Source organism: Ictalurus furcatus, chromosome 4 (assembly GCF_023375685.1).
Source record: "Ictalurus furcatus strain D&B chromosome 4, Billie_1.0, whole genome shotgun sequence".
In the NCBI taxonomy this organism is placed as follows: Eukaryota; Metazoa; Chordata; class Actinopteri; order Siluriformes; family Ictaluridae; genus Ictalurus; species Ictalurus furcatus.
This window is the reverse complement of record NC_071258.1, coordinates 27,298,703-27,323,507: the sequence shown is the minus strand read 5'-3', so window position 1 is coordinate 27,323,507 and position 24,805 is coordinate 27,298,703. Positions and strand designations below refer to the sequence as shown.

General features: G+C 41.4%; 1 protein-coding gene across 1 annotated transcript in view; it reads left to right on the top strand.

The window, feature by feature from the left end:
* Window positions 1-11: 11 nt before the first annotated feature.
* Window positions 12-24,805, top strand: part of gan (gigaxonin) — a 25,621-nt gene continuing 827 nt past the window's right edge. Inside the window, exons 1-10 of the mRNA XM_053623492.1 lie at window positions 12-599; window positions 8,961-9,075; window positions 9,158-9,508; window positions 11,872-12,092; window positions 15,395-15,516; window positions 19,869-19,981; window positions 20,206-20,358; window positions 20,470-20,606; window positions 20,973-21,107; window positions 21,229-21,338. Coding sequence (XP_053479467.1) covers window positions 400-599; window positions 8,961-9,075; window positions 9,158-9,508; window positions 11,872-12,092; window positions 15,395-15,516; window positions 19,869-19,981; window positions 20,206-20,358; window positions 20,470-20,606; window positions 20,973-21,107; window positions 21,229-21,338 — 1,657 coding nt within the window. The 5' untranslated portion in view covers window positions 12-399. The remainder of the gene's footprint in view (window positions 600-8,960; window positions 9,076-9,157; window positions 9,509-11,871; window positions 12,093-15,394; window positions 15,517-19,868; window positions 19,982-20,205; window positions 20,359-20,469; window positions 20,607-20,972; window positions 21,108-21,228; window positions 21,339-24,805) is intronic.

Below are 24,805 nucleotides of genomic sequence, written 5' to 3'. Positions count from 1 at the left end.
GTATGAAAGAACACTAGCTCCCTCGTGTGCTAAATCCTATGTAATTATATATACAGTGACTGCTCTAGCACTCTAGTCCACCAGGTGGCGGTAAGCAGCTCTCCAGTCCGCCATAACCCATCACCGAGAAGAAGTAGAAGAAGTTGCTGTATTTACATTAGTGTAGCTTTTTTTTTCGGCGTGACCACAGAGAGAATCCTCCCAGAAGCATGAAGTCATAGGTCGGGAATTAGGTTATAACAAATAATTATATCACGCCTTATATTTATAACACTAGGTAATACACGCGAATTGCGCCGTAATCCAGGTTGTTTACTCATGTTATGCGCCATCGTTAATATTTTATAGCTAATTTTCTTTCCCAGGAGCTGAGATAGTTAGTTGGTTAGTTAGTGGAAAATGTCGAAAGCCGGAGCAAAGGCGGGAGCTCAGGCTGATCCCGGGTCAGTCGTCTCGGATCCACAGCATTCCCAGAAGCTTTTAAGATCCCTGCGTTCCTTCAGAGAAGATGGGAGTTTCCAGGACGCTGTTTTGGTTTTGGAAGGTGAAGAAATCCCTGTACAGAAAAATATCCTGGCAGCCGCGAGCCCATATATCAGGTACTGAAACTTGGGACGTTTCTATTAAAATGTCACAATCGTCATCAGCTCCCATAACTGTGCTGCATGCTGGTGTGTTGTTATGGACATAGAGTATTCTTATGCTATAGCTGCTGTTCAGTTTAGTTGTTTTTCATGCTGAGTAAGACTGAAATGCGGCCTGAGTCATGTTGTGAAGCGTCTTAGACATGTTGGAGCAGCAACAGGGTGTGTCATAACAATCCTCCTCACACTCCTCCTCCTCCTCCCTTCACACTCTTCATGCTCCTCCTCTTCACGCTCCTCCTCCTCACGCTCCTCCTCCTCACACTCCTCCAACTCCTCTTCATGCTCCTCCTTTTCCTCCTCCTCTTCACACTCCTCCTCTTCATGCTCCTCCTCTTCCTCCTTCTCCTCACACTCCTCCTTTTCCTCCTCCTCCTCACACTCTTCACACTCCTCCTCCTACTCTTCACACTCTTCACACTCCTCCTCTTCACGCTCCTCCTCTTCCTCCTTCTCCTCACACTCCTCCTCTTCTCCTTCTCACACTCTTCACACTCCTCCTCCTCCTCACACTCCTCCTCCTCCTCACACTCTTCACACTCCTCCTCCTCTTCATGCTCCTCCTCCTCTTCACAGTCCTCACATTCCTCCTCCTCCTCACACCCCTCACACTCCTCCTCCTCCCTCCTCACACTCTTCACACTCCTCTTCAAACTCCTCCTCACACTCCTCACATTCCTCCTCCTCCTCACACTCCTCCTCCTCCCTCCTCACACTCTTCACACTCCTCCTCACACTCCTCACACTCCTCCTCCTCCCTCCTCACACTCTTCACACTCCTCCTCACACTCCTCCCCACACTCTTCACACTCCTCCCTCCCCACACTCTTCACACTCCTCCTCTGCACACTCCTCCTCCTCACACTCCTCCTTTTCCTCCTCCTCCTCCTCCTCCTCCTCATACTCTTCACACTCCTCCTCCTCCTCACACACTCTTCACACTCCTCCTCCTTACACCTCTCACTCCTCCTCCTCACACTTCTCCTCCTCCACACACTTCACACTCCTCACACTCTTCACACTCCTCTTCACACTCCTCCTCCTCCTCACACTCTTCACACTCCTCCTCCTCCTCACACTCTTCACACTCCTCCTCCTCCTCACACTCTTCACACTCCTCCTCCTCCTTACACACTTCACACTCCTCCTCCTTACACACTTCACACTCCTCCTCCTCCTCCTCACACTCTTCACACTCCTCCTCCTCCTCACAGTCTTCACACTCCTCCTCCTTACACTCTTCACACTCCTCCTCCTCACACTCAGGTAATGCAGGAAACTCCGCAATATTCAGAGGAGCTTGCGATTTTTTTTTTAAATGAGTAAAAATTAGTACTCATTCACCAACAAACATCACTGCGAAAGACAAAACAATTTCATGCAATTGCGATTTCGCCAATTAAAGAAGTTTTCCGCAAAAAAAAAACCCCACAAAATACTCCATAAATAGCGTCACAAATTTTTACAAAATTCCGCAACATGATGGCCGAAACAATCATAAAAAACCTCAGAGAAATCCTGTACTCAATATACATACAAAATTTCATCCGTGTTTCAAAACACGGATTTTTTTTTATTCTTTCTCTTGAAACATAAAATTTAGAAAATAAAGGTACAACCGCAAAATAAGTGAAATTGCAACAGTTTTTCTTGCGTTGAATGTGAAACAATGTAAATCTACTATTAGATAAGCCTTGTGTCTTTCTTGCTATGTAGGCGATTCGTGAACGCGCATACCACAGGTACATTATCTCATCTTGTTGTCGTATGGCAACAATTACATTTTACCATTTAACAAAATACTCAAAATATATAAACTTTTTTTAAATGACAAAAAATAAATGTTAACTTATCTCAAACAGGGTTTCAGTGTTCAGTTTTGCCTAAATATTGAAAAAATTTTGAGAGCCCTCCAATGATGACCTTCACCATGCCATGTGATTGCAGAAAAGTTAGTGCAAACAGCACTTCAGGGTCAACTGACACAGCATTTTTTTTTTTGTTATATCAAAGTTAAAGCCCCCTTTTATTCAGTTACATAGGAATATAGTAGTTTTAAAGTAATGGAGTCTCAGACCTTTTTGTGTTCATACTGTCGCTTTTCCGTTCCTAGTCTTCTTGCAGTGCTTTGTGGGTACAGCAATATTCTGCAGGATGGCTGACCCTAAACTTGTGCTAATTTTCCTGTACAACATTTTTAAAATTACAAACGAGAAATAGAGAACACAATAACAAAAAATGAAAGAAATCAAAGCACAACACCACGAACGACTGCAGAGGATAAGGACAAGACAAATATGGTGGAAAAAAACTCCTGTTGTTTATTGCATTGTTTATCTCTGGGGCTTCACCTTATGATGCTGACTTCAGTGATGATGACAGTTGAGCTATCTCCTCAAAGGTTAGTTTTCTCACTCATATCACATGGTTTGATATCATATCATAACTTTGAGCTAAAAACCTTACTTTGTGATTTTTAGTTTCTTAATATAAGGGTTTCTTAATATAATAAAAGGGTCTGAGATCTGAAAAGGACCCAGTGTGAAAACACCTTCAGTCTCATATGAAAGGATTTCTTCCACATGGTGGAACACCCGAAGAAGAGAGAGGTTTTCATGCAAGGTGATTATGCACTTGTGCAGCAACCACATACTGTAAAACCACTCCAACCGGTGGCAAAATAGCGTTTATTTATTATCTGTAGAGATTGGCATGATGCATAATAGCTGAGATAATAACAAAAAATAGGTTGCCTAACCCTGTAGGGGTTACATTTGAACTAGTGCTGTCGATTGATTAAAAAGTTTAATCGAGTTAATCACAGTCATGCGCTGTGATTAATCACGATAAATCGCAAATTTTAAAATATGAGGATTTACTTGTAAACGTGCGGTGTTTGTAAAGAAATAAAATTAATAAATGCATGACAAACCGGTTTAAGGAAACAGATTCTTCAGTTTTATTATCTCAACTATTAACGTTTATTTAGCAAGTGTTCAATAACAATTTAATTTGTTGAGGAATATGATGAAAAACTTGGCCGAATACCGAACACGTTTTGTTGCGTTTTTTTCCATTTATTTTGCCACCATTGCATAAATTAAATAGTCAAAATGTGCTTTTTACTATTTTGTCTTGCTTTTCAAAGAAAAAAATAAATTACAAAAACTACAATTTCAAAATATTTATTTAACACTGAACATTTTTTTTCATTCCAGCAGGCATAGGCTACCAACAAGGCACAATATAACTTTAATTAAATAAATGAGTAAAATAAAAATATTTTGATGTGGTCATCTTTGAGCCCCCCTTGAATAGCCGATGTTAGGCCTATAACTGACTGCTGAAAGAATGGAACACTCTGAAGCCTAGAACTAAAAGGTGCAGTGACAAGAGTGCAAAAAATGGTTCTATTGGGTTCTATACGGCTGATTATATTGGGGATATATACCGCTCGCTTCCCTGTACACCTCGCAGAGTATTATAGTAGATGTATAGTTAGATACGTTGTTAATGTTATGGTCCTTGATAGATTTAGTTAGTTTGAACTATAGATTAGTTCATTTAGTCCCTGCTGGTTTTTCCGCTCCCAGTCCATAGGACTAGTTCATGTTTCTTGTTTTGTGTTGTGACCCTGTTTTCTGTGACCGCAACTTTGATTCCTGCTTTGCCCCGTTTATGCCTGTTTGCTGGTCGCCCGACCCTTTGCCTGTCTTGACTACGTTTTTTGGATTACGATTTGGATTTGTCTGCCTGCCCTTAAATAAATACGTCTTTACCTGCTTCCGTACTCTACTCCCTTACGTCTCGCGCCGTGACAGAATACTCCGGAACAGAAACAAAACAAACGCACATGTCCACAGTAAACTTCCGTCAACATCCAAAGAGCACGTAGCTCGTGCATGCGCACGCCCCCTCATCGAGGTCGTGACATTCGCACATCTCACTCTGGTTGCAAGGCTATTTGGTCGCGTCATCAAACACGTCATTGTTCGGTCAAATTTATTCGGCCTTTTCACTTATTCGGGTGAACACTGAAGATGCTTTTTTTGCTATTTTCGGCCAAATAATTTCGGTTGCCAATCATTCGGTGCATCCCTACACAAATCGCTTAACTGTAAATTTTTTGCATAGTAACATCAACTCAAACGAAGGCACCAAATAAGTAGGCGTGTTTTAGAAATGGAATGCCATAATGTCTGTGAAGAGACCGAGTGAACGGTCTGGACATTCTGGGTTAAATATAATTACTTCAAACAGTGTGCGTCTGTGCATCATGCCTCCTGTCAACCAATCATACAGTCTATTCTTATTCCAACCAGTTGCTCAGGCAGACTAGCATGTTGACATTTTCAGATGATAGAGCTGACCTCTTCTTCTGCAGAATGTAGCCTGCCAAAGAGTCTCCAAGTACCTTTTTGCAATATGGGCCAGCTTTCCATATGCACCTGCTTGTGACGACCACCACTGTAGTGGACATGTTTCTATGCTGACACAGGGCTCTGCCTTGTACCTCTCTAGAGATTTATCTATGGACAGTACCTCTTCATCAGACTCCGACTCTGATCCTATGAGTTGGAGGGCCATCTTCTTCTTTGGTGGCTCTGGCTCCACTTTTTCTCCAGAGGTCTGTGGTGCAGGTTCTCTATCCTTCAGCATCTCCCTCAGCTTTGCCACACCTCTCCCCTCTCTGCTCTGGGCAAGTACCTAAGGTCCTTGAACCTAGGATCTAGAGCGATTGCTACCTTTAACCCACCACAGGTTTGAGTTCTCATTTCGCCCGTTGAGGTCCTTTGTGAATGCAGCCTTGAACTGCACTATGGAGCAGGATCAACATCAGAGACCTCCGTTGTATGCAGGAGATGACATAGTGTGGGTAGCACCATGTAGCAGAATACATGTTTTTCACCACCTAGAAGCTTAGTGATGTACCTACAGTGTAAACAGAGCACCACACAATTGACTACAGTTTTCATTCAGATGGCATCTGTTTAGGGTGTTATGTCTAGATGACTTACAAATTAATCATTTTTATCAGTAAAATTGGAGAAGACAGAGAAAGGTAAGGAGCCCTGCAGGTAAGGTGATTTCTCTGTCTTCTCCAATTTCTTACCTGCAGGGCTCCAGCAACATTAGTTAGTTAGAGTTATGTAGCACTTTTCTAGACACTCAAAGCACCTTAAATAGTTTGGGGTGGGCGTCCCATCATCCTCAACCACCACCTGGATGATGGGACGGCAGCCATAGTGCGCCAGAACGCCCATCACACACCAGCTATTAGTGTATGAGTGATGTAGCCAATTCAGAGATGGGGATTATTAGGGGGCCGTGATAGAGGACTGCCAATGGGGGAATTTCACCAGGACAGGTGAAATTCACCAGTTATTTCACCAGTTATACCCCTATGAGAAATGTCCTTGGATTTTTAATGACCACAGAGAGTCAGGACCTCGGTTTAACATCTCATCCGAAAGATTGTGCAGTATTGTTACAGTATAGTGTCCACGTCACTATACTGGGCCATTAGGCCCCACACAGACCACAGGGTAAGTGCCCCTTCCCCAGGAGGTCTCCCATCCAGGTACTGGCCAGGTTCAACCCTGCTTAGCTTCAATGGGAAACCAGGCGAGAGCTGCAAGGAGATTCAATACAACTGGCAACGTTTCCATCTTTGCCAGCCTGTCATATTCAGCTGAGGTTAGCATGGCTAAGTTGTGCTCCTGCTGTGCCTGCGTTGCTTTCAGTGGATCTTTGTTGTATTGAATCCGCCTTATCATTTCAAGAGTTGAATTCCAGCGCGTCGGTACATCCTGGACAAGGGACTCCTCCATGAGAGGCTTGCTGAGCTTTCAGCTCTGCTGTGTTTGCGGGACTGTGTCTGAAGTGTCCGACTATTTTACGGCACTTGGCTAAAACGCTGTCAAAAGAGCATGTGCCACACACGGCGCATGCTCTAATGGTAGACGCCTTGCAGTGGCAATAATATTGCTATATGTTCCTATGGTTGTGAACTTGCCCGTTATCTCCCGCTCATTTGCAACTTTGACGAACTGGCTAGCGCGTGCTTCGGCCTTTCTTCTGTTTTTAACACGCCTAAAGTGAATGAGTGCAGCTGTCAGTTGTCATCAATTAGGTGTGATGTCCTGTGGTCTCTAGTAAGTGCAATAAAAGTACCTTCTGCAAACTGCCTCACTTTCATAGCTTTTTCAGCATTGTACAGTTCATGTATTCTCGTAACAATAGTTCCCCTCGAAGGTAGCTTGTATGATGGGTCGCCTGTGGTGATGTGCATGATGTCTTGAAGCCCCCGGTCCTGAACTATGTTGATGGGCCTGCAGTCTGAAGCGATTCATTTAGCGATTGCGCTAGTTAGCTTTGCTGTTGTTGTTTTGTTGACAAACTTTCCCCGGCCGCACTCCACCAGCGTCGTTTGACGAGCTTGACTTGTTGACCCTGTTTCAAAACTAGCATCTTTGCCAACATAAGCAAAAATGTGTTTCGCCCCAAAGATGCTACTTCAAACTTGTCGTGCTTTGGTGGAAGGACAGTTCATCACTGCAATAAGTTCACACAACTTTGGTTTAATCAAAACTTCCACCTGGAAGCTTTTTATAATGAAACTTGCCGTTACTCGCGTTTGCCATGCCCTTATCACACAAAGCTAGGTAACTATCTGCGCTGCGATAACGGGGTCAAACTTCATCAAATGATTAATTTGCGCAAAAAAAAAAGGCGTTCAAATTTTTAGATTACTCGTGTGTTGACAGCCCTAGTTTTAACACAACACACTGTTTACTGGCCATAACCTTTAATTGGTGAACTGGATCAGGTGTGTCAGCTCAGGGTGGGGAGCAACTCTTTTAGGCTGCTGGAGCCCCAGGAGCAGAGGTTGTTCATCATGTATCCGATGTTTATATCTTGTCACACCTTCACATTCCCATCCTTCACATTACGTACTCCTAGCTAATCAAGAAACCTGTTTTTCAACCTAATTTCTATGCACTGCTCGTGTAGCCTAAAGCACACATATAATGGAAGTTAAGGCAGTTGTTGAATTTCACTGAAAAGTGTTTCAAATATGTAAAGTCTAAAACATGCCAGAGTGTGTAGTTATAGGAAAATAATCAACAACAGGGTCGTGAGATGCCACCTAAGAATTTAATTTGTTTTTCGAAAATGGCACGTGCAGAAGTGTTTTATTCTTCTTATATCACAGAAGTGTGCTTCCTATTCTTTATTTATTAAAGAATGGCATTTCATATGTTTTATCTATTAGGTTTAATCTTGTATAACATCAGCAAAGCATGTTAGTTCCTGCTCACTAATGTTCCCTCCCTCACCAGCATATCTTCTTCTTTTTCCTCCGTCATATCTTGAAAGTCAAATAATTTGCTTATTATGTTACCCAGAAACATACAAGCTCAAACAGCTCTGTCCTCTTTTTTTTTTTATCCCTTGTCAGAAAACTTTTAGCTAAAAAGTTATAGCTTCAACTCTGACTCTTACAAAGCACTGACACTGTAGACTTCTATCCATCCATCCATCCATTTTCCATGCTGCTTGTCCTCCACATGGTCGCGGGGGAGCCTGGAGTCTATCCCAGGGGCTCGGGGCACAGGGCGGGGTGCCAACCCATTGCAGGGCACAATCACACACTACGGACAATTTGGAAATGTCAATCAGTCTACAACGCATGTCTTTGGACTGGAGGAGGAAACCGGAGTACCCGGAGGAAACCCTTGAAGCACCGGGGGGAAATGCAAACTCCACGCACATAGGGAAGAGGCGGGATTCAAACCCCCAACCCCTCCAGGCTGAGATTTCCATAAATGCTGGGGCGGCTGTGACTCAGGTGGTAGAGCGGGATGTCTGGGTTGTTCACAGGGTTGGTGGTTTGATTCCCAGCCCACATACCTAAGTTTCCTTGGGCAAGCCACTGAACCCCAAGTCGCTCCCAATGGCAGGCTAGAACCTTTCATGGCAGCTCTACTGTCATTGGTGTGTGAGCGTGTGTGAATGAGAAACAGTGTAAAGCGCTTTCTAGAACCGCTAAGATTAAAAGGCGCTATATAAGTGCAGATCATTTACCTGTGTATTGTGTGTTGTTCACCTGAAAAATTTGTATTTAGGAAAGCATTATACAAAAAATGTTTTGGATAAATGAGTTTTAACTCCCTTTAGACTTCGATTATAAACGAGTTTTGAGTCAACACTAGTTTTCCGTTCTTTCCTTAGTGCAGGGAAATGGGTCAAAATTGTAATCACATATACGCTACCAATTGCACAATTTACCCCACCATGTTTACATATTTATAGGACCAAGCTAAATTACAACCCACCCAAAGAGGATGGCTCGACATACAGAATCGAGCTGCAGGGCATCTCTATGCCCATCATGAAGCAGATCCTGGACTACATATTCAGTGGAGAGGTGATGCATTTGATTATCTGAATGTGTGTGTGTTACAAAGCAGCTGTCAGGAACACCTGTCAAACGTCCTGTCTGATTATAGATCTCTCTGAGTGAGGACACTATCCAGGACGTGGTGCAGGCTGCTGACATGCTGCTCCTCACCGACCTCAAGTCACTGTGCTGTCAGTTCCTGGAGAGCTGCATCACGGCGGAGAACTGCATCGGCATCCGGCTCTTCTCCCTGCACTACTGCCTACACCACGTGCACCACGTGGCCACCGAGTACCTGCAGACGCACTTCAGGGACGTGGTGGACACGGAGGAGTTCCGCGAGCTGCCGCCCGAGCGTCTGTGCGAGCTGTTAGCCATGGAGAAACTCAACGTGGGTAATGAGAAGTACGTGCTGGAGGCCGTGGTGCGCTGGCTCGCCTACGACATCGAGGCCCGTCGGGTGAGAGAGGCGAACTATGTTATTAATAATTAGATTATAATAATTTTAATATTAATTACTATTAATAATAATAATAATAATAATCAAACTGTTACGGCTAGGGTTTCCCCATTTTCTCTCCAGTTTGGTCAGCCATCTTTCTGCTGTTGTACCACAGCTACCAACCGGAGAGGATGAACAAGGCTAATACGTGCATCTTCCGAGACTAATTCTCATGCTGCATCACAGGGCTGCGTAACACACTCGGATGAACGCACTATCTGCCCTCTTCTTCATACATGAGCTCACAGACAACCACGATTGGCTAGTGTCATTGTGATTGACCGGGGTCAGAGAGCAATGCCCTCCCATCCTCTCTGAGAGCATGACTGATTTTGCTCCTCTGGCTTCTGGCCACAAATGGCTGTGAATTTGTCATTTCCTGATGTTAGGGTGACTGCTTTATTGTTGAGCCACCTCTATTTTATTTTTAACCCAGTTATTTTAGTCCAGAACAGTTCCCTTATAGCACAACAGTCTGCCCCGCATCTTGGAGGATGAAGGCTGTTACATGCTTCTTTTAAAATGCATGAAGGCAATCCTTACATCTTTTCTTAAAGCTAGGAGACAGTAGCTGTTTTGTTCTATGTACATGAACTGACCGATAATTGTTCATGATTAGATAATAATGTTGGTCTGATCGACAGTGAAAAAGAGAAGGCTGTCTTACTCACCCAGACAGCAGGACTAATTATTAAAGAGTAGTGGGCAGTGCAAAACCACAGTAGCAAGGCAGACGGTAAAGACATAAATGAATTTATTTGACATTTGAGCCTTTAATAATCAATGCTTGCGTCATACTGTAGAAGCATATGAAGGACATCAGCTCCGATATCAAAATGGCATCCTCGTAATGATAGAAAGGACATCCTTTCTGACATTCTCAGGACGTTCCAAGAACGTCTTTCTGCTACTCTAGATGTCCCGGAGCACAAGCACTGATCAGCCATAACATTAAAACCACCTGCCTAATATTGTGTAGGTCCCCCTTGTGCCATGGGCTCCACAAGACCTCTGCTCTGAAGGTGTGCTGCAGTATCTGCTACCAAGATGTTAGCCGCAGTCCTGTAAGTTGCAATGTGGGGCCTCCATGGATCGGATTTGTTTGTCCAGCACATCCGCAGATCTCAATCCGATCGAGTGTCTGTGGTATGTGCTGGACAAATAGTCTGATCAATTAGTCAACGCCTTGAACATGTTCCTCAAACCATTCCTGAACAGTTTTTGCGGTGTGGCAGAGCACATTATCCTGCTGAAAGAGGCCACTGCTATTAGAGAATACCTTTGCCATGAAGCGGTGTACTTGGTCTGCAACAGTGGTTAGGTAGGTGGTACGTGTCAAAGTAACATCCACATGAATGCCAGGACCCAAGGTTTCCCAGCAAAACATTGCCCAGAGCATCACACTGCCTCTGCTGGCTTGCCTTCTTCACATAGTGCATCCTGGTGCCATCTCTTCGCCAGGTAAGCGACGTACACGCACCCGGCCGTCCACATGATGTAAAAGAAAACATGATTCATCAGACCAGGTCACCTTCTTCCATTCCAGATCACCCACTTCCAAGGTCCAGTTCTGATGCACACGTACCCATTGTACGCACTTTCGGCGGTGGATCGGGGTCAGCATGGGCACTCTGACCGATGTGCAGCTTTGCTGCACCATACTAAGCAAGCTGCGATGCACTGTATGTTCTGACACCTCTCTATTATAGCCAGCATTAACTTTTTCAGCAATTTGTACTACAGTATCGCTTCTGTGGGATTTGCGCAGACGGGCTAACCTTCACTCCCCGCGTGCATTGATGATCCTTGGGTGCCCACAGCCCTGTCGCCAATTCACCGGTTGTCCTTCCTTGGACCACTTTTGGTAGGTACTAACCACTGCATACCAGGAACACCCCACAAGACCTGGAGTTTCGGAGATGCTCTGACCCAGTCTTCTAGCCATCACAATTTGGCCCTCAAAGTTGCCCAGATCCTCATGCTTGCCCATTTTTCCTTCTTCCAGCACATCAACTTCAAGAACTGACTGTTCATTTACTGTCTAATATATCCCACCCCTTGACAGGTGCCATTGTAAGGAGATAATCAGTGTTATTTAACTCACCTGTCAGTCATTTTAATGTTATGGCTGATTGGTGGATATCTGTTGTTGAATGCCCTCCCAATGTCATAACTGCAACCTCATTCTGAAACAAAGATACCAAAACCTTCCAACAGACCCAAATTGGATTTCTGATTGTAGAAATGTCAGTTGTTCATGGGATGTTTGCTGTGATGTGTGCAGTCGTATGTATTTGAATCCTTCTGCTGTCTGAATGTAGGTGCACATGAAGGAGGTGATGTCTGCAGTGTGGGTGCAGGGCCTGGACCAGAGCTACCTCCAGGAGCAGATGGTGGGAGACCCGCTCATGAGGGAGGTGATTGGCGAGTGCTGCATGGAGTCTTTAAGAGGTGCAGCACAGCATGGAGAGGCACTGCTCGCTGCCTTCAAACCCCGCGGCTACTCTGAGTGCATCGTCGTTGCAGGGGGTGAGGACAGGGCGTGAGTATTTCAACAAGCCACAGAGAGTATATGGAAATATCAGGACATGGTGCAAGGAAAAGATGACGTGTTTATAGCCAGTCAAACCTGCATTCACTCTGATCACGTCCAGTATTGTACTTGACAAAAGGGTCCACACTTCAGAGTCCGCAAATAAAAACTGTTATTTAAAAATTATTCATATTTGAAATTTAATAGGAATAAAATACAGCACGGTGTGCTGTTCTAAGAAAATAATCCGAAAGTGTTTTATTCCTTTTATACTACAGCGTTTTACCAAAGAATATTCAATTCAGTTTTCTTTGTATAGCGCTTTTAACTATGGACATTGTCCCAAAGTAGCTTCACAGAAATATCGGGGGGGGCTGGACAGTGGGGGGGGGGACACTAACCCCCTTTAGTTGTGTGGGAAATCATAGTATGGAGTTTTATAACGAGATCTGAATAATCATCCAAACCAGTTCACCACAACACTCTATGCTTGTGAGCTCTCTAGATCTGCTCCTTTACCTAAGGAAAAAAAAACTATTCACAAAAAGCTTGACTAAACAAATTTGTTTTCAGCCTGGACTTAAACACTGAGTCCCAAACACTAATGGGAAGGCTATTCCATAACTGTGGGGCTTTGTAAGAGAAAGCTCTTCCCCATGCTGTAGCCTTCACTATTCGAGGTACCAACAAATAGCCTGCACCTTTTGATCGAAGTAGATCATAAAAGACCAAAAATTCGCTCAGGTACTGTGGCAGGAGACCATTTAGTGCTTTATAGGTCGATAGTAGTATTTTATAATCAGTGTGGGATTTCACTGGGAGCCAATGCAGTGTGGATAAGATCGGGGTGATGTGGTTGTATCTTCTGGTTCTAGTAAGGACTCTTGCAGCTGCATTCTGGATGAACTGGAGCTTGTTTATACACCTACTGCAACATCCAGACAGTAAGGCATTACAGTATTCTAGTCTAGACCATGATAGGTGCGCTTTAATATAAATGTTGAACTTCTGTCGGAGCAGCTAGTTTAGAAAATTAACCAACATCTCTGGGCAAGAATTCATCAGTGTTTATTATAATTGAAATTATTATGCATTATTTGAAAATGATTGGGGTTTTTTTGTTGTGTGGGAAATCATAATGAAATTTTAGAACGATATATGTATGAATAATTCTTCATACATTTGTTTCTTCTTTTCTTTTTTTCTTTTTTTTCTTTTTTTTTTTTACATTTCATGTGATTCATTTCATGTGATTCATTTTCATGAGATTCATATTCAAGTGATACATTTTCATGTGATTCATTTACGTATGATTCATTTACATGCGATTCATTTACTAATTTGCTTCTCTTTAAATCCAGTTTTAGACTGTAATATTACAAAGGTCTTTCCAGATTATTACTTGCTACACTGTATGAGATAACCCCAGTGAAATTGCCTGAATTTTATAATATAATTTGTTCACCATGTTGGGTTTAAATCCTCTAAAAACAGATTCGCAATTAAATAACATTACTCTGTTCCATTTCACATTCTTCAAAGCACTGGCATGTTCTGCTTACTCTCACAATCCTCCAAACACCCACACACCCAAAGTCTCCATAAACAAATGAGACAGCAGTGTATCCTACAAAAACTGAACATTGTCTACAATGTGAAAACAATTCGGAGAGTAAGCTGAACTAACCAACAAAATTACCAAGTCTGATAAACAGTCTGCACACAATAATAAATATAATGTCCTTACCATTTAAAGACTTGTAACAAATAATATAACAGTGTAGCACATAAAGCCGAGGAGATAACACTAATAAAATTAAATAAACAGAAACTCTAACCCGGTCAGAGCATCAAAACAGAGAAGCACATTAATACAGAAGTACATTTTAAGAGGAGCAAGTCCACAAAATCTAGGTGGAGTAATGCAATGACAATATCTTCAATAAGAATCCGAATTCTGTAGAGCTGGAAGGCCGAGTGCAAAAAATAAAAATAATAGAAGAGCGAAAAAGACTCCGCTGTGTAGGTGACGCAGTTCACCCCGATATCAAGAGTTTAACATAGTCTCCTGCTTCCTCCGCTGAAATAAAGTCCTTCTGAACACCGTTATATGTAATGCGAAGCCAAGCTGGGTGAAGTATTCCATAGCGAGCGCCCTCAATACCACGAATTTGCCGCCGAACCTCGTTAAGCGCAGCCCGGGCCCGGGCTGTCTTGGCTGTGTGGTCAGGGAAAACGGAGATGGTCAAATCCCTCACTTTAATCCACTGGAGCTCTCTCGCACGGCGTAAAATGTCAACACAGTCACTGTGATAGTGGAATCTGCACACAATAGCTCGTGGTCATTCACCAGGCTTGAGCTTCGGCTGAAGGGTCCAGTGGGACCGGTCCAAAACCGGCTCAAAACCGGCTCCTTCTCCAGACCAAACGCTTCTTTTAACAAGGCTGCTACAGCAGCAGTTGTACAGGTGTCAGCACCCTCTGGAATTCCCACTATCCTAACGTTATTGCGCCGTGACCTCGACTCCAAATCCTCACATTTATTCTCTAATTGAGTCATGGTCGCAGTGAGCGACTCGATAGTAGTCTTCATATGAACTATGTCATCGGTGCAACTGGAGAGCGCGTGCTCCATTTCCCCAACAGTACCTTTCAGTGTTGATATGGTAGCATCAGTAGCAACTTTATCACTAGCCAGCTGTGTCTTCACGGCCTGCAGGTCAAGCTGGATAGTAGACAGCACTTCCCCGAGAATCTTCTGGAGCTCCTGGAGCTCCTTTTTAAAAATATCGGCGATGTCCTTCCTCAGTAAAACCAGCAACTCAAGTCTTAGTGCGGTGAAGTCAGAGTCACCGCTCGGCAACGCGGATTCAGGGGGAGAAGGGGACTCACTCACGGCACGCACACTTGGCCTCAGTTGTGTCTGAATGCTACCACGGGTTTTCGTGTTCTTTCCAGACATTTTAACGTACCCCAAAGTTAAAATTGCAAACAAGGAGACAGAGTAGAATAAGTCAAAATATATTGTATCACCGAAAAGCGCAAATTAATTACAATTTTAATCGTAATCAGCAGGAGCCTCCAACTTCGCGTCCTACTCTATCGAGTTCCGAATCCCCTGTTTCTTCTTTTCTATTGAAATACAGACACAGCACAGATTTTTGTCCCTTAACTAGTCTTGGTAGTGAACTAGATTTAATTTTTTGGTGTCAATCCATGAATATGGCATAACAAAGCTATATTCAGTGTCATTTTAATCATCTTCATGTATGCTAACACTGAGTGTGTTTTCTGCTTTGTTTCCTGTTTAGCACACGGAAGCCGTCTGCAGTGACGCGCTGCATGTGCCCTCTTTATGACAGGAACCGGCAGCTGTGGATCGACCTGCAGCCCATGAATGAGAGACGAATTGGTCATGGGGTGGTCACTGCCGGTCGGTACCTTCTTCAAGACAGAGCTTTACTCCTGTCCCATATTTATGCAGAATATCAGAAACCCCCTGTGCAAAATATCTAGTCATGATAAGCATGTTCTTGAAGATATCTGTTATCTTTCACTGCTCCTACTGTTAAAGGTGATACAGCTCCAGTGTTTAGGGAGGGAACTCCTGGGCACGTGTTAGGTCTCGAAAAGATGCAAATCCTTAAACATGTCTAACCTGTTTGTTTGGGTGCTGTTATCCATGAAAGTCAAATGATCGTTATCTAACGTCACACACACAAGAGTTTAATTGGGTAGAAAGAAACAGTAGCTGCAGCACATTTACCTTATGTAAACTGCAAGTGGAGCTGAGAACTAGTATTTATTTATTTATTTATTTATTTACTTACTTATTATTTGGTGTTGCATGCTTATAGCTGTGATTCTTCTCAACAGGTTTTCTCTTTCACAAAATGTGTTTCACGGTATTTCAACTTGCTATTGATGGCTTAACTGAAACATGGCCTAGATTATTTGCACTGAGGATTTCTTTTCCTTGCTAATGTTATCCAAACGAATTCCAAAGCATTCTTTTGCATTAGCAGCTAGCTTATTTTGCATCCCCAGAATAACTCGTCACTTGTTCAATCAGAATAGATTTGTTTTAAATTTCACAGGCAGTTAGCGCACTACCGTCCATTGGTATTTTGCCACCAGGCTGTTGCCTCAACTCATCAAGGCTTATAACCAGACTAAATGTGTAGTTCGTGATTTGCAGGGTTTCTGCAGGTCCTTAAAAAGCCTTAAAATGCCTTAAATTTATTAATGTAAATATAAGGCCTTACTTAGCATTAAAATGACTTAAATTCACGTTTCAAAGGTCTTAAAAATGCAACCGAACCGACACCGTAAAGCAGATTTAGATTTTCTTTTCACTCGTTGCTGTTTGAGATAGTAAAGCCGTGTGACTGTGTCGCACTCGGAGTGTGTGCGGTTCATCAGTGTTTTAGAGAGGCTCGGTTCACAGTATATGCTGCTTCACACCGACTTCATCGCTGTCTGTGCTGTGAGTCACTTCTAATGTCACTTCTAAATAACTCACCACACAGCCATTAATGTCTAAACCGCTGGCAACAAAAGTGAGTACACCCCTAAGTGAAAATATCCAAATTGAGCCCAATTAGCCATTTTCCCTCCCCGGTGTCATGTGACTTGTTAGTGTTACAAGGTCTCAGGTGTGAATGGGGAGCAGGTGTGTTCAATTTGGTGTCATCGCTCTCACACTCCCTCATACTGGTCACTGGAAGTTCAACATGGCAACTCATGGAAAAGAACTCTCTGAGGATCTGAAAAAAGAATTGTTGCTCTACATAAAGATGGCCTAGGATATAAGAAGATTGCCAAGACCCTGACACTGAGCTGTAGCACGGTGGCCAAGACCATACAGCGGTTTAACAGGACAGGTTCCACTCAGAACAGGCCTCGCCATGGTTGACCAAAGAAGTTGAGTGCACGTGCTCAGCGTCATATCCAGAGGTTGTCTTTGGGAAATGGACGTATGAGTGCTGCCAGCATTGCTGCAGAGGTTGAAGGGGTGGGGGGTCAGCCTGTCAGTGCTCAGACTATACGCCCCACACTGCATCAAATTGGTCTGCATGGCTGTCATCCCAGAAGGACGCCTGTTCTAAAGATGATGCACAAGAAAGCCCGAAGACAAGCAGACTAAGGACATTGATTACTGGAACCATGTCCTGTGGTCTGATGAGACCAAGATAAACTTATTTGGTTCAGATAATGTCAAGTGTGTGTGGCGGAAACCAGGTGAGGAGTACAAAGACAAGTGTGTCTTGCCTACAGTCAAGCATGGTGGTGGGAGTGTCATGGTCTGGGGCTGCATGAGTGCTGCTGGCACTGGGGAGCTACAGTTCATTGAGGGAACCATGAATGCCAACATGTACTGTGACATACTGAAGCAGAGCATGATCAGTATGCAGTATTCCAGCATTATAACAACCCCAAACACACCTCCAAGATGATCACTGCCTTGCTAAAGAAGCTGAGGGTGAAGGTGATGGACTGGCCGAGCATGTCTCCAGATCTAAACCCTATTGAGCATCCGTGGGGCATCCTCAAACGGAAGGTGGAGGAGCACAAGGTCTCTAACATCCACCAGCTCCGTGATGTCGTCATGGAGGAGTGGAAGAGGACTCCAGTGGCAGCCTATGAAGCTCTGGTGAACTCCATGCCCAAGAGGGTTAAGGCAGTGCTGGAAAATAATGGTGGCCACACAAAATATTGACACTTTGGGCCCAATTTGGACATTTTCACTTAGGGGTGTACTCACATTTGTTGCCAGTGGTTTAGACATTAATGGCTGTGTGTTAAGTTATTTTGAGGGGACAGCAAATTTACACTGTTATACAAGCTGTACACTCACAACTTTACATTGTAGCAAAGTGTCATTTCTTCAGTGTTGTCACATGAAAAGATATAATCAAATATTTACCAAAATGTGAGGGGTGTACTATTGTGAGATACTGTGTGTGTGTGTGTGTGTGTATATATATATACACATATACATATACACATATATATATATATATATATATATATATATATATATATATATATATATATATATATATATATATATATATAATGTATGTGTGTGTATATGTATATGTATATATATATATATATATGTGTGTGTATATATATATATATGTGTGTGTATATATATGTGTGTATATATATGTGTGTGTATATATATATATATATATATATATAATGTATGTGTGTGTATATGTATATGTATATATATATATATATGTGTGTATATATATATATATGTGTGTGTATATATATGTGTGTATATATATGTGTGTGTATATATATATATATATATATATATATATATATATATATATATATATAATATGTGTGTGTGTGTGTGTGTGTGTGTTTATTAATTTTTTTTCTTCTTCTTTATAAAATTTTATAACACTACTTGTTACATTACCCTGGAAATAAATTACCAAAAAAAAAAAACCTAGTAAACACTGTTGCGAGGGGGTTTCTAATAGTGATGGTGACATCTTTTTCTCTTCTGACTGTCGTAATCCATTGCTATATTTTTTTCCCCTCACTTGGAAAGTCATGGAAAGGAAATACTGGATTTTTTTTTTCTTTCACTGTTGGAGCAAATAGTAATGCATGGTTTGCTATGGTCTCCTAATATACCTTTATAGAAGTTTACCCTGCTATAGTTTACTTAATCCCTAAAACAGATGTACAGGTCCATCTCAAAAAATTAGAATATCGTGGAAAAGTTAGTTTTTTTCCGTAATTGAATTCAAAAAGTGGAACGTTCACATATTCTAGATTCGTTACACAGTAAGTGAAATAGTTCAAGCCTTTTTTTTTGTTTGTTTTAATCTTGATGATTACGGCTTACAGCTCATGGAAATCAAAACTCCAGTATCTCAAAATATTAGAATAAAGAATTTATAATAATTTAAAATGAGTTTACTATACATTCTTTATTCTAAAATTTTGAGATGCACCTGTATATGCATGAACACAATCCGTTATAGCTGATGTAGCATGATTGAAGTGATGTGCAGGTCTTAAAATGTTTTGAAAATGTCTTGAATATGGTATTAAAAAGTGTTCAATTTGAAGTGCTGATACCTGCAGATACCCTGGAGCTACAGGGTGTCCCAAAAGTCTCCATCCATAAGGTACTATATGTGTCAGAACCACGTCAGTCAGTGCCTTCGTCAGTAGATGTTCGTGGGCGTCCACTTCTCGGTTGGTCTTCAGCACTTCCAGTATTTTTGAATTTGGTAATAAGTTTGGCAACACTACTGTGTGTGACGTGCTCGTGTTAGAGTCCATCTCCTTGCAACAGCTTCCTGATCCAGCCATGAGAATGATTTCAGTATGTTCTTCTTTTGTCAAAGGCTATCTGAAAAATATAGATAATGTAGTCTAAGTTCTAGCTGTTGAATAATAACACACTGTGTTCGAAATATTTAATGACAACATAAGTTATTGTCCCAAATCACATGAGTATTGTAATAAGTGTTACTCACCTGCTAAGAGAAGCGATGCAATACAACCAAAGGTAAAGACTGTATATTTGACACGTAATCTAGAAAGTATGGATTTTACTGTTTGAAAGTAGCAGCATTGTATGTTTTGATTTTTCATTGTAGTATGTTCCTACCTAGAAACGTTTAATGCTGAAATCAGATTTTTTCTTAATGTAATTTTTATTAGTAATTACAGTGAATATTGCCGACTAATAAGAGCGAAGAAAATACTCATTGTACCCTTGTTCATATGTACTGTTTTCCTGATCAGATGGCTGCCTTTTTGCAATCGGGGGAATGGATGAAAACAAGACTGTGTTGAGTAGTGGAGAAAAATACAACCCAGAGACTAACACCTGGACGCATATTCCACCAATGAACCAGGTATTTTTTTAACAACAGTAACAAATTTGTCTTAGTTTTCCATTTTATGTACAAGCTTCTTCCTGTGTATTAAATACAAGTTGTGTTACCTCCACTAGGGGCAGTGTACACAAGCTTTTCAACTTGCATGCTGAAACAACATGGCTGCATCAGACATGAAAAGACAAACCGTAGCTTAGCACCAGATGTCAGTGTTTGACCGTTGTTGTTTATGGTGTGGTTAGGCGAGGCAGCACTTTTGTATTGCTGAGATGGATGGCCTAATCTTTGTGCTGGGTGGGGAGAATGAGGACACTGAAGTCCTCCTCACAATGGAAGTGTTTGACCCTCACCTTAATAACTGGATGACCCAGACCAGCATGACTACTGTCCGAAAGGTGAGGCAGAAAAACCACACCAGGGGTTATAGTGTTCCAGTGTGATTCAGTTGTTTATCACCCACTTACTTTCTCAGTGTTAGACAAATGCACGCTTGTTTCGTCCTTCAGTTTGGTTGCTGTGCTACAATGAAGAAGAAGCTCTATGTCATGGGAGGAGGGTCTTATGGGAAGATTTATGACTCGGTGGAATGTTACGACCCCAAGACTCAGCAGTGGACTACACTCTGCCCTCTAAAGGAGAGGAGGTAGAAAAATACGCAGAGAAATTTACAGGCTGTCTTGAAAGGCTATAAAAAATGGAAGTAGTATTAGTATAAAGGGAAGCACACTCAAAGAGGAACACGCATCAGATTATATCCTGATCATACTTCATACAATAATACTTTGTGTTGTTTAACTCCTCAGGTTCACCAATGTTGTGTAAAGTGCATTATTAAACATACACGTACTGTACTACAAGATAGAATGATCTGATCCTCATGTTAGAGCATGTGTGTTTAGGCAGACTGGAGAACAAGAGCACAATGTTTCTTTCCGTTTGTTTCAGTTTGAGCAATTGTGTTTGTGCATACTCCAGAGAAGCTAACATTAGTTATGGATGTTGGCCGCAGGTTTGGCGCGGTGGCGTGTGGTGTAGGTCAGGAGCTCTATGTGTTTGGAGGAGTGAGGAGCAGAGATGCAGACAACCCCGAGTCCAGTCAAATGACTATCTGCAAATCGGAATTCTTTCACGATGAGTTGAAAAGGTGGGGTTTTGGGGTTTTTTTCAAAGTGGCAATTGCATAATGATTTCTTGTTGATGCGTCATGTATCTTGTATAGTGAATAACATTCCTGTAAATCTCTTGCCACTATTATAAACCTACAGATGGGTGCTGCTCGATGATCAGAACCTGTGCATACACACCACATCATCATTTGTATATGGAGCTGTTCCCATTGGGGCCAGTATATATGTGGTAGGAGAACTGGACACGGGTAAGCCTGAGACGTACATCAAATTTTTCTAACATAATCATCTCTCTCTCTCTCTCTCTCTCTCTCTCTCTCTCTCTCTCTCTCAAATTTCAGACGCATTTCGCTTCGGATCTACACTTTTGAGGTTCAGAAACATGTATTTTAGCAAATGGACCAGACTTATTTTCAATTACTCTACGATTTGAAATTCCAAATAAGGAATAGGTATACGTGAGTGATGGAAATATTTGAGATTTTCACTAAAGGAAAAAGAAAATCTTAAAACGTAGCTGTTTATGACGCTAATTAGACACGCACACAAAGCATAGATTTCTATTACGCATCATATTAGCACTCTGAGTCTTTTCATTTAAGTGTTTCATTTAAACGCTCGGCGTTGCGGCGTATTCACCCAGTGTTCCCAGGATAGGCTCTGGATTCATCACAGCCAGCCCTGGCCAAGATTCCACTATACTAGAGAAAAGAATGGAAACTTGCTTTCAGTGGAAGTGTAAGGGCAGTTGTTGCATTTGGCTAGTAAATGTTTGAACATAAATTCAAGCCTACAACTGTTACACAAGAATAAGAAGGTTGATAAAAGTCTTACGATGAGACAGACTTGAGAACATGTCTGACTAAAGCTTTTATAGAGGTTTGCCCAACTCAGTGTAAAAAAAAAAAAAAAAGTCATTCTGCTTTCTTCCACTTTTTTCCGAAGGTTCTGTGGTATCCATATGCCATCATGTAGAAACTGAGGCACTTGCTCACAAAGTTTAAGACTTTATTGGTAACATGAAAGCATACATTTTTCCCTCTTAAAGTACACAGATTTAGAGCTTAACTGGGGGAGGGAAAAGCCTTTGACTGAAGAATTCATGAACATATTTAGTGAGGTCCCCAACTGCCCTTAGACATCCATTGTATGTAACTCTCAGTTAAACTCGAGTACAGAGAAACATGTCACGTTTTGGTCATTTGTAGTAGTTGTACATATGCTACGGATGCAGTCGATAGACATTAGGTTAAAAAGGCTGGAGTATTCTTTTAACTGCTTTATTACAGCTGTGTTTAGTAAAGCACTACGTTAGATTCCTGATACGATCTGAGAGAACACTAAGTTTAAGGTATTTAGATACTTAGAATACTTATTTTCTATTTTTTCCCCCTTCTTTAACTCTTTATTTCATCCTTGTTAACATTTTAGTTAAATAATCCATATTTTTATCCTTGTGTGTATGTGTGTGTGCCCCTAAACATAATTATACTGTAATAAAACATAAATGCCAGGTGCTCAAAAACCTTTAACCAACAGTGTATGTTGAGCGATGATCTCAGTATGAGCATATTAACTAAGTTGCGTTACATTACACTAGAGTGTGTGTAGCAGTTAGATCTTCATGAATTTTGTATGAAATTATGGTAAAGATGTTTTAAGAAGCACTAAAGGCTTACAGTGCCCTCCACTAATATTGGCACCCTTGGGAAATATGAGGAAAGAAGGCTGGGACATTTGTCTTTATTGTTTAACCTTTTGTTCTTTTTTTTTTTTAAATCACAAAAATATTTTGCTGTCATGGATATCAAACAATTGCAAACAAAACACAAGTTTATCCAAAAAAAAAAAGTCTTTGTTAAATATAGGTGCACAAAAATTATTGGCACCCTTTTAGTCAATACTTTGTGCTACCTCCCTTTGCCAAGATAACAGCTCTGAGTCTTCTCCTATAATGCCTGATGAGGTTGGAGAATACATGGCAAGGGATCTGAGATCATTCCTCCATACAGAATCTCTCCAGATCCTTCAAATTTTGAGGTCCATGCTGGTGGACGCTCCTCTTCAGTTCACCCCACAGGTTTTCTATGGGTTTCAGGTCAGGGGACTGGGATGGCCATGGCAGGACCTTGATTTTGTGGTCAGTAAACCATTTTTGTGTTGATATTGATGTGTTTTGGATCATTGTCCTGCTGGAAGGTCCAACCACGGCCCATTTTAAGCTTTCTGGCAGAGGCAGTCAGGTTTTCATACAGCATCAAGATCTCTTCGATCATCCAGTCAACTACCCCTTTCAGTCCCACGTTCCTGTTTTAAAGCCACAGGCTTTCTCGGTAGCTGCTCCCAGGCTCTGGAATAGTCTCCCTTTTCATATTAGATCTTCCCCTTCTATTGCTATGTTCAGATCTTCTCTGAAGACCCAGTTTTACTCATTATGTTTTAATTCAGTCTGAGGGTGTAGAATTTTCATTTGTCCACTGGTATTTGGTATTATTAAGTGTTTGTTTATAAGTTTTATACTACTTATACAGCACTTTGGTTTCAACTTTGGTTGTTTTTAAATGTCGTTTATAAATAACTAAACTAAACTAATTAGTATTTAACCAGAGTTGGAATATGATTCCATAGTGATCGTTTTTCCTGGTTGTATCCGTTGCGCGATCTGCTGAGAAGGGTCCACTGTCATTCTCCTGTACGAGAGTGGCCTCTAGAGGCCAAATTTTGTTGTGCTATTTGAAGTGTTGTTTCATTAATTTTGGATGTCTCTATTTTTATTTATTTGTTGTGATACTTTTTGGTTCAGTTTGGATGTATAGCTTTTTTTTTAACTTTAATATTTATGAATAGTTAATTATATATTTATTTCATAAAAAAAAAAATGAAAGTACAGTACTGTTTATTTTTGTATTAAAGTTCAGCAATATTATGGTTTCATTCTGTATCAATTTTAATCAGTTGATTAATTGGTTATCGGCAGATATTGCCCAACTTGCTGTTGTTATCGCTGTAGTTATGCTAGTTTAATACAGATTGTTTTAAGTATAAACCAAGAGATTCTGACAAATTGCAGACTGACTTTTCCAAATGTTAAACCCAAATAAACAAGCAAGGCATGTCTCCTTCAGCATTAGGGAACAAAATTCCTCTGTTCAGTAGTGGTGCAGATTCAGTAAAGGCAGCTCATAGCTTGCTTTTAGTTCCTGCTTTATGGTTTGTTGTTTTCGATTGTCGCAATTGTTATAATTGTTTCATTAGTGCTGTACTACTACTTCTTGCTCTGTGCAGAGACCGGATTGAATGTACTAGTGTTTGGCTGCTGCACTAAGCTTAATAATGCTACAAGGAAGCTGGAGCAAGATAAATATCACCTAGGGGTTTTTTTCCGGGACGCTTGGTGAAGCAATTAAGCACTTGATAAAACCTCATAATAGACTGCTTTCGCAATATGTGAGATGGAGTTCATTGTTTAAATGAGACATGTTGATATTTTTATGTACACATCACCTTTGTTCAGAGATGCAAGCCTGGTCGTTATTTAGAAATAGACATGAACAGATATGAACGTTTGTGCCATTGATTGCTCAAAGGAGAATTTGGCTCAACCTGCTTTACCAGAAATATTGCTTTTTTTTTTCTCTCTCTTTAAAGTACTTTAAATTTTTTACATGATGTTAAAGGAAAAAAACACCCAAAATGATTTGCATTAATATTTATA